At 36.5% G+C, this 10,913-nt stretch overlaps 1 protein-coding gene across 1 annotated transcript; it reads right to left on the bottom strand.

Annotated features, from left to right (window-relative positions):
* Window positions 1-6,171: 6,171 nt before the first annotated feature.
* LOC143027925 (uncharacterized) lies at window positions 6,172-8,121 on the bottom strand. Its single transcript, XM_076189572.1, has 2 exons — window positions 7,483-8,121; window positions 6,172-6,489 (listed from the first exon to the last, which is right to left on the bottom strand). Exons 1-2 carry the CDS (start codon window positions 8,119-8,121, stop codon window positions 6,427-6,429), a joined length of 702 nt encoding a protein of 233 aa, XP_076045687.1. The 3' UTR covers window positions 6,172-6,426.
* Between the last annotated feature and the right edge of the window lie 2,792 nt (window positions 8,122-10,913).

The raw sequence follows: 10,913 nt of genomic DNA, 5'->3' as shown, positions 1-10,913 counted from the left end.
ATGAAGACATTAAATACTGTTCGACACTTTCCTGATTTTGTTTTTGGTATTAGTGAGTTTTGCAAACCAATTTATTACATCCAATTTATATCTGTATTGATATTGTTTTGCTTTTTGGACCTTTTGAGGGTCAGTAGATATTTGGTGTTACAGACCTTTTGGAGGGGTTATTTATTTCTTTGTTAGATATAACATATTTAGGGTTACCATCAAGTTGATGAGAACATCCATTGATTTCTTTTAACCTTGTTTACCAAGGTTATGCAGAAATAGTTTTGATATTTCCTTGCATGACATGCTAACTCCCTTGATATTGTGTATATGCCAAAGCCCTGTAAGATAGTAGAAAATGTTGGTCGGGACGACCAAGTGGTGGCTGCCGAGCCCTGTAGCTCGTAACATAGGTTAGAAAGAGAGGTAGATAGTGAGGGTCTAATTTTTATTGGATCAGCTGTTTTGCTATTTTGTAAACAACAGTTCGAAGGCAGGAAGGCGAAAAATTATACAACTTTGCTCTCAGCGTTATGTTTATAAACAAGGGCCTGGGAACTCAATTTTATTGCTTTATGTAAGTCTTACTTTTGCTGGTGTAAACTAAGTCACTGTGCAGTGAATTCGAGATAGCTTGAGCAAGCAATATTGCATGCGGAATTGTAACGGCGGATCTGATTGGAGAAAGAGTGAAGGAGGATAAAATTCAATTGGTTCACGATTGTAAGATCACACCCTTAGGGGAGGTTCTTAAATGTAAGATAAAAAATCTTTGGACAAAAGGAATCATGACGTCAAGGTAGAACTGACCTAGGACCCAAATTAAGCGTTCTTGATGGGATTCTTTGCAAGAATTTTGCAGAGTGTTGTGTATAAAGATTAACAGAAGGTAGACATAGAAGAAAACAGAGATACTTTTATTCGCCTCTATTGAAGACTATAACTGAAGGAAAAGAAAATGACAGCGGATGATCGGAGGCATGGGGCCTACCGACTAAAATTATGAGTGATTAATCACATGTAACAAACACTGGGAAACAAAGACATGGGTGAGAATTGGGAGAAAGTAAAGAAGAAGAGGAGGATGAAAGTGTGTGTGTGTGTGTGTGTGTGTGTGTGTGTGTGTGTGTGTGTGTGTGTGTGTGTGTGTGTGTGTGTGTGTGTGTGTGTGTGTGTGTGTGTGTGTGTGTGTGTTTTGTATTCTGGGGTATGTTTAACCTGTCAGTGTGTTGGTGTGTGGTCTCTCTTGCAGTATAATGCAGGTTTAATTTTTTCTTCTTTTGGTGGAGTCTGTGCACTACGTGCCGCGCATATCGACATGTTTGCGGAAGCGAGTTAATGAATAACTGCGGTTTGTTTAGTTTAACCTTTAATTCGTGGTATTGTGTATCTGAGATGAATGCTGTTTATGTCTTTGTTTGTTGTTGTCTTTGTCTTGTCCGAAGTCTGCACCAGTAAGGACGTGCCTGAGGACGCGAGGACATGTAATGCTTTTCTGTGCAGCGTCTGATATGTAAGATGTGAAAGTCACTGAGGTATTGAACATGATACCACGCATGTATATCTAGTGTGTTTCACTCTCTCTCTCTTTCTGTGTGCGTGCGTGTGTGTGTGTAGTGTGTGTGTGTATGTGTCTTAGTCAGCTGCTGCATAGTCCAAGTATAGCTCTCGACTTTTTTAAATTAATATAATATTCTTTTTATGTTCATTTGATGAAAATTTACAAAAATAGCCTTTTTTCCTCCTTATCATAAGGGAGGTAGGCAGCCAAAGTATATACTTCCACCTAATTCGCTCCCACCTGTCACCCATTTGCTTACCTTTTATTTGATCTCATTGCGGATGAGAGTCCATCCTTCAATTAAAGTTTGAATTTTTATATAACCATTGATCAACAACAATGTCTGTTCTTATCCCAAAGAAAATCTTTTAGTGTCAATTCTTCTTTACGCAGAAGATGTCGATTAAGATAATGTTAATTCTCTCAATGTAGTGAGAATCAGATGATTTAAGTCGTGTGGCATAGTCCAGATTAAATTCTGCAAAATGAACCACTGTGCCAAAGGATATAAATGAGGTAAATTTAACTCATTTTAACGCATTGTGACTGAATGCTGCCTTTCTCCTGCTATAAGAAACTGCCAGTGCTTATATATTTTCTCTGAAATATCCAGTAATTCTGCTCTTAGGGACAATATTGAACCAAAGTTGAGTCGTACAGGTGACAGCGGAAAGATCTAAGAAGCGTAGCAGAATGAAGGGATAATAGACATTAAAAGTGATCAGCAATATTTTTTTGAGTAGGAAGGTCATTAAATTCCCTAAAATATTTGCTGAAAAAATACAGCTAATATACCATAAAAGGTAAAAATAAACAAATAAAATTACAATAATGTTCTTAAAGACATCATTACGTTGATGCTCCCCAGTTGAATAAAATTGTCTGGTTCAAGCCAGGTTAAACTCAATCAAGTACATCGAAGGCCTGAAGATGGCTATACATCTTGAAAAAGAAGGTGAATATTTTGTAGGGGTGACTGAGGGAATGGAAATTAAATGAAGATTTCGTATGGAAAGTGGAAATGAATTCGAGGGACGTGAAGGCGGGAGATGTGGGATGGAGTAGGGATCGACATCAGGGATGAAAGTAAGCCCGGAAGTGTCGTTGGGAAATGGTCAAGTCAACTTCCAGATCATTCCTTTTATACGATCAGCGTAGTACAACGGTAACCTCCTTGTTTTGTGGAAAACAGTCGCATAGCCAAGGGTTCGAGACCCACTGGTAGAGCTTGGTAATCCATTTGTCGTAACTTCACACAACCCTATGCTCCATAACTCCATAACATGTGGATGAATGGTATAATCTAAGAAACTAGATGGGACAGCAAAAGTTCACTCTTGAAGATTGTAAGCTATTCCCCTTCAGGCTTGTTTCTCTAGTCCCACTATTCTTTCACATCTCTATACTGCGTAAATTGGTAGTGTTCGTCAAGTTGTTATCAGTTGTGGTGGTGGTGACCGTGACCATAGATGTGATGGTGGTGATAATGGTTGTGATTATACAAAATAGCATTAGTAGTGATTATATAATCACATACGTGTTATTGTATAAACTGTTGAAAGCGAATTTTCTCAGTGTTAGTGAAGATGTAATGTTTTGTGACGAATATGATGAATGTGATGGTTAAAGTGATGACACACATCATAAAAGTGATGGTGACAATGAAGACTTTGATGGTAAAGGGGACTGTGGTGAAGGCAGTGGTGGCAGATGTGGTGAACGTGTTGGTGTGGTGAAGGCACTGGTCCCAGCACCGACCTGGAAGCGTAGTAACTGATTCCCAGCCGCTTGTTATGGAAATTGTGTGAATGCGGCTCGGGGGAGAGAGGAAGATGGAGCCAGGGCGAGACATAACAGAAGTAGCTTCAGACAAAACCGGAGGCTATAACAGAGGCAGACAAACACAGAGACATTAACGGAGACTGACAAAAGCGGAAGAAATTTTAGAGGAGGACAAACAAGTAGATATGAGCAGAGGCATGATAAGCAGACTAAGGTGAAAGCACGAGGATGAGACAGAACAATTATTAAGGTAAAGAAAATAATGAAAATATAGATGAGGAAAGAACCTATAAACACTCAGGCGTATATGTTTGTATATATGTATGAGGAATGTGTGTGTGTGTGTGTGTGTGTGTGTGTGTGTGTGTGTGTGTGTGTGTGTGTGTGTGTGATAAACCATGGTCTTGGATCACGTGTTGGACTCGTGATCGATAGCTATTTCCCTTCCGGAAGAGAGCTCAGATCCCATATATGACCAACCTATGGGTGATGATGTGAACCTACACGCACACACACAACTCCTCGCCCACGAGAGTTGGAGTAACGAATCGCAGCGCAATGATACTAAAATTATTTTAGTCCTGGGCGGGGTTCGAACACGGACCGCCGGAACTCTACCAACTGAACCGTCAAGTGTATGTGTTTGTATATATATATATATATATATATATATGTATATATACATATACATATATATATATGTATATAACATATATATATACATATATATATATATTATATATATATATATGCGTGTGTGTGTGTGTGTGTGTGTGTGTGTGTGTGTGTGTGTGTGTGTGTGTGTGTGTGCATGTGCAATGTCACACACACACATAATATATATATATATATATATATATATATATATATATATATATATGTATGTATATATATATACACACACACACATATATATATAAATATATATATTTATATGTATATATATATATATATATATATATATATATATATATATATATATATATCAGACAATCTCCTTGACAGTGGCGCACGCGATTCGAATCCGCTGTATCTGGACCCAAACTTCCAAGACAACTGCCTTACTCCGCTCGACCATCGACGGTATAAAACCATGAGAACTCATAGTCAATCTGACTGTCGAGATTGGGGAGTGCGCCACTGTCAAGGAGATTGTCTGATTGATGTCGCTGTTCACTAGTGAATTTCTCATATAGTTAAGTTGGCCATAAGCGTGAAAGAGATTCGTTCCGGTCCTTACCTCTCCCACGTATGCGGTTGACCATGGTGTGAAATGGGGTGAATGGGGTGCAGTGAGCGCCCTCCCCAATCTCGATAGTCAGATTGACTATGAGTTCTCATGGTTTTATACCGTCGATGGTCGAGCGGAGTAAGGCGGGTGTCTTGGAAGTTTGGGTCCAGATGCTGCGGGTTCGAATCCCGTGCGCCACTGTCAAGGATATTGTCTGATTGATGTCGCTGTTCACTAGCGAATTTCTCATATATATATATATATATATATATATATATATATACATATATATATATATATATAAATACATATATACATATATATATATAAATACATATATCTTATATATATATAAACATATATATATATACAGTATATATATATATATATATATATATATATATATATATATATATATATATATACATATAAATATACATCACAACTAACACCACAGTCGGACGAAAGAAAGAGTTGAGTAAGCGAAACTATATATTTTGATTGCTAACTGCAATCCTCTTCAGTAGTACAAAGTGGAAGAAGGATGCTATCTTAAATAGCAACCTCTTACAAAAGAAAGGAAACTTGGAAATGAATAAATGTCACTACCCAACCCTATGTGACCTGAGGATGACATGAGGTCGGGTCGGGGGGAAGGGGAGGAAACTTGTTGACAATTTGTTTGGTGATGAATAATCCTGATATGATATCTGGGGTCCATTGACCCTTGGAAATATTCATCGTGGGCAGATATTCAATTAATGTGAATTCCACCATTTTCCTTCTGAACGCACAGCCTGATTTACAAATAAGGTCAGATTTTTCCTAGTCCATCCGATGATTAAATTTATTTACATGTTAAAACACGGCTGAATTTTCTTGTCCATACATGATCGACCTCTTGTGTTCATTCAGTCTTGTCCTTAAGTCTCTACCAGTCTGGCCTATGTATGAAAGGTTGCAAGATTTACATGGAAGGGAGTAAAAACATGGGATATGATCTTCTCTCAACCTCTAGCGAACATTAACAACTATTTTATTAATAGTATTAGGGTAATTATGAATTAAATTTACCTTCATATAAACACGGTACAAAATAAACTGGGAAAGGTACATACATACATACATACATATACCAAGGCTTTTTCCCCCTTACAAGGGGGGTAGCCAAAAAGAAAAAGGCATAAAATAATTCTCACCCATTCCATCCCTGAATACACTCCACACCCCTCCACTCTCCCTCTTATCTTAGCACCTCCTGAATGGAAAGGTGCCTCGGTTTAATTTCTTCTTGGCGCATCCGTGGGATGCTCTAGGGTTCCACACATATTTACTTGAATGTTTATTGCCGGTAGGTAATTCCTTATTAATACGGCTTCCAAGAATTTGAATTTTTCTATTGTTGTTCTTTGCTAATATCAAAATATTATGAGTATGCTGTCTTATTCAACGATAACCAATGCTGAGTATGCTGTATCATTCAATGATAACCTATGCTGATTATGCTGTATTATTCAATATTAACCAATGCTGACTATGCTGTATTATTCAATGATAACACTGGGGAACAAAATTCAACTTTTTGTCAGTTGCATACATTTTGAGATCTGTTTCTGGGTAAATTGAGGTCACTGATTTCAAATATGGCACCGGTTTTTTTCTATCGGGTCTAGTTTTGTTGCGGTGAGTTACCTCCCATTTGCTACTCTATATAGTTAGACTACCATATACTACTGCTAAAAATCTAAACCAGCACACAGAGAGGAATTACCAAACACGTAGAATTAATTTTTAATTACTTTTATTTACCTTGACAAGCATATTTTGGATCCATCAGTTGCTTTTGTGAACTATGCCAGATTTATTCAGGCACAAACTTGCGTTTAATGGACTGTCTTGAATATCGCCTCTCAGTGCAGTCTCGCTGAATGCTCCAGCAATAGTCCGCCATCATGTGAATGTCCCAGCGACCTTGATACCTGTCTTCCATGACTTTGATATCCTGGTGAAAGCGTTCACCTTGCTCATCACTCACGTCCCCTAAGTTTGCCGGAAACAGTTCAAGATGACTGTTCAAGAAATGCATCTTAATGCTCATGTTGCAACCTAACACATGAAAACTTTCCATCAAAGATTCAACGAGCTCTTTATAGTCCTCTGATTTCCTGTTTCCAAGAAAGTTCCTTACAACAGAAACGAATGCTCCCCATGCATTTTTCTCAACATCAGTCATGGATTGAGTGAAGGCTTGGTCTTTAATCAGCGTCCTAATTTGAGGGCCGTCGAAAATACCTGCTTTGAGTTTTTCTAGCGTTAAACCAGGGAACACTTCACACAGATACTTAAAACAGTCACTGTCATTATCGAGCGCCTTGACAAACTGTTTCATAAGGCCCAGCTTGATGTGAAGGGGCGGGAAAATAATTTTTTCACTTTCCACTAGGGGTTCATAAATGATGTTCTTTTTCCCAACATTGAGACTTTCCCTAACTGGCCATTCCATCTGAATCCAGTGTCTGTCTTTGGCTCTGCTGTCCCAGAGGCAGATAAAGCAAAGAAATTTTGTATACCCACCTTGCTGTCCTAGCAAAAAATTGACAATTTTTAGATCAACGCAGATGATCCATTTGTGTTCTTCATATTTGAGTAGCTCCAAAACCGTTTTGATGTGTTCATATTTTTCTTTTAGGTGTACTGAGTGTCCTATGGGTATTGCGCCAAAGATGTTGCCTATATGTAATAAAACACACTTCAGACTCCGCTTAGAGCTATCTATAAAGAGGCGCCACTCTTTCGGATCATAACCTGGAGCTCCCATCGCGGTGACTAATCCAGGAATATCAAAACAGTAGACGAAGTCAAATTTAGAATCAATGAACTGTAAGAGGTTCTTTTCTCTGTTGCGAAAGAATGTTACCTTTGTGTCTATTTTCAGCAAGTTTTTATCTTTTAACCGTGAAGCCAACAATTCTGACAGCTTTTTAGACAGACCCAGATCTCGAACTAAGTCATTGAGTTCTGCTTGGCTAAATGTTTCCGGTTCTGTTGATATGCCTGCAAAATCTAAGTCATTTCTGTTAGTTGACTCCTCTGTGACCTCAGTATCACATTCACTGTCAGGTTCAACAGAAGCAAGTTGAGTGAAGATAGGCTTTGGAACATCATCTGAATGGGGCACAGGCCTGATTGCTGAATCTAGACTAGGGTATGTGATAAGATGACGAGTTTTACTAGTGAAACCAGCAACACGAGTCACGCAAAAGTAACAGTCTGTGACATGGTCCCGTGGCTCACGCCATATCATCGGAATACCGAATTTTATTTTGTCTTTTCCTTTAGTCCATTGACGCAAGTTTTCTTCGCAGGAATGACATACCTTATGCGGTGCCCATGGTTTGTCTTGATCTCCAAGTTTCACTTTAAAGTAGCAAAAGTAAGCTCTCTTCACAAATTCACTAATGTTCCTTCTTTGCTTTGGATCTGTCAATGCACCACAAATGTAGCAGAATGAATCCGGGCACGTCACACATTTCCTTCTACTTGCTATAGAGGCCATGTTTCCTTTGATTGAAGTCAACACTGTTTACAGAATGATCACACCTGGGAAAGAAATAAAATAATTGTTTTAATGAAATAAAATAATAATGCACACACAAATCTATATTTGACGCACTGATGTAATTAAGAATAGTATTTGATGAATGTAAACTAATATGCTTATTACCTCCCTTTGTTATTTTCAGAACATGTCACCTGATATGTAAATTGCCGCGTAACATCAAAACTAGACCTGACCTGCACAAACGAATGCCATTTTCAGAATCTGTGACCTATATAAATCGTTAGTTCGTCCACATTTGGAATATGCTGTTTCCGTATGATCACCGAATCTCATTAAAGACATTGACAGACTGGAAAAAGTACAACGGCGAGCCACAAAACTGACTCCAAATATAAAAAATAAATCATACGAAAATCGTCTAAAACACATGAATCTGTTTTCCCTAAAAAAGCGTAGACTCAGAGGTGACTTGATACAGGTCTTTAAGATTTTAAAGGGAATTGACAATATCAAAAGTGACAAAATTTTCACATTGAATGAGAATCAGACAAGAAACAATGGTCTCAAACTGTCCGGAAATAGATTCAATTTGGAAGTAGGTAGAAACAACTTTGCCAACCGTGTAGTTAATGAATGGAATAAACTTCCTGCACAGGTAGTGCAATGTAGTTCAGTTCGAAGCTTTAAGAATCATTTAGATAAATACCTAAGTAAGATGCTGTAATGATTATAATTTATCTTATATTATTTGTTTTTGTTTTGTTATCATTTGTCTGTCTGATTTTCATTTATTATTAGTTATATGTCTATTATTATTTACTATTTACCTGTTTGTTTATTATTTAACTATACCTATGCATTTATTTATGTATTTTATTTGTTATTTACATTATTATAGTTTTTATTTATTGTTTTTATTATTAATATGATTTTTTTTTCGCATCCGACCTAGATATGGATCAAAAGGTCTCCTGTCGGCATGCTCCGCCTTTGTAATCCTTTGTAATCTACCAGAATCAAGTGTCAGAACTCATGCAACCGAAAGTGTGTTCCCCAGTGTAATCAATGCTAAGTATGCTGTATTATTCAACAGAAAATGTTTCCAAGAAAACCTGCTCCCTAAATTTATATATATATATATATGTATATATATATACATATGTATATATATATGTATATATATATATGTATATATATATGTATATATATACACATATATATATGTATATATATATATATATATATATATATATATATATATATATATATATATGTGTGTGTGTGTGTGTGTGTGTGTGTATGTGTGTGTGTGTGTGTGTGTGTGTGTGTGTGTGTGTGTGTGTGTGTGTGTGTGTGTGTGTGTGTGTGTGTATGTGTGTGTGTTTATTTCATAATAAATTCAAATACCACATGATCACCTCAGGTTCTTTAGTTTCAATCAAACTCAGGTGTATCTTCGCCTCTTTACCTTGTTGACTTCTTCATTCATTGGGTCATGTGATTCATTGCTATATTCAGCAATACATTTCCCAAGGAATCTTTATTTCATCTACCTACCATTCCTCTCATATTACCTTTCCAGTTGTTCTGTTATGTTTCTCATTAATTCTTTGCTCTCTGCTTCACTCGAGTTTTTTGTTTTTGGATTAATGTACGCCTCGGTGATGTCTCTTTTTGTGCCCGTCCCATATGTAATTCTTCTATTCAAGATTTCATCTATTCCTTCTTACATTTACAATTCTTCCACTTTGATGCTTCTTTCCATCACATCTAAGTTTTCCTCTCCTGTCCCTCCTCCATAAGTTATATTAATCCTCACCCACCTGAACATAAATTAAGTTTGTTTCTGCAAAGCACATTATATCTGGTTCTTTCTCCTTTAAACAGTCATTTATCTCTAATTGCGCTAATCTTTATATTTTTTCCCTCACAGACTTTCGATATTTTTTATAGGAACCACCTCTTCATCGACGGATTAATCATTCTCCAATGAAACACCTTTCTCTCCTTTTCATTTCTTATCTTTCATCCATTTCTTATGTATGCCTTCCTTATTATCTGTTATTGATTACATTATTTCTTTGATGTTTTGCCTTTCTTTTATTTCTCGTTCCTATCCTACTGATAAATGTTCCTATTTCCATACTACCACAATGATAATTTTCATTTATCTACTAATCTTTTTCTCAATGTTTCTCTTCTTTGAAGCATCTTTACCAGCTCTTTTTCTATACCTTCTTTTTCTTCATTTTGTTATTCTATAATTTTGTTGTAAATGTAACCAACCTTTCTGTCCTTGTTAGATATCTCTAATATATTCTGTATCTTATAATTATAATTTTTAGCACCCTCATACGCCTTTCTCCACTTCTTCTTTTTATTGTTTTATATTTTTCTGAAATGAACATGTTCTTATTGTAGTTTTAACCACCCTTTCTCTCATTGTTTAATATCGCTAATATTTCCTTTATTTTATAACATCTTTTCGTTGATTTGCTTTACACTCTCCTATAAATTCATTATCTCTTCCTTTTTATCATAATCACCCTCAGCTTTTAAGATTCTCTTTTATACAATTCCTTTGCTTTTCAAATCATTTAAAAATTTTGAGTGTTTTAATATCGTTCCTAGTGTTTACCATATTTTCTACTGCTTTTTTCAATGTGCTAGTCGTGGTATTAATTTCAATTTTTGGTTGATCTAAATTGTCGGCCTCATTTATGAATCCCCCGTAATCATTCTTGTTCCTGTTCACTCTCTTTATCCAATATATTTCCTCGATCCTT

The sequence above is a fragment of the Oratosquilla oratoria genome, chromosome 9 (assembly GCF_046742065.1).
Source record: "Oratosquilla oratoria isolate Oo_2021 chromosome 9, ASM4674206v1, whole genome shotgun sequence".
In the NCBI taxonomy this organism is placed as follows: Eukaryota; Metazoa; Arthropoda; class Malacostraca; order Stomatopoda; family Squillidae; genus Oratosquilla; species Oratosquilla oratoria.
The sequence above is the reverse complement of the archived record's forward strand: the minus strand, read 5'-3'. Positions and strand labels throughout refer to the sequence as shown.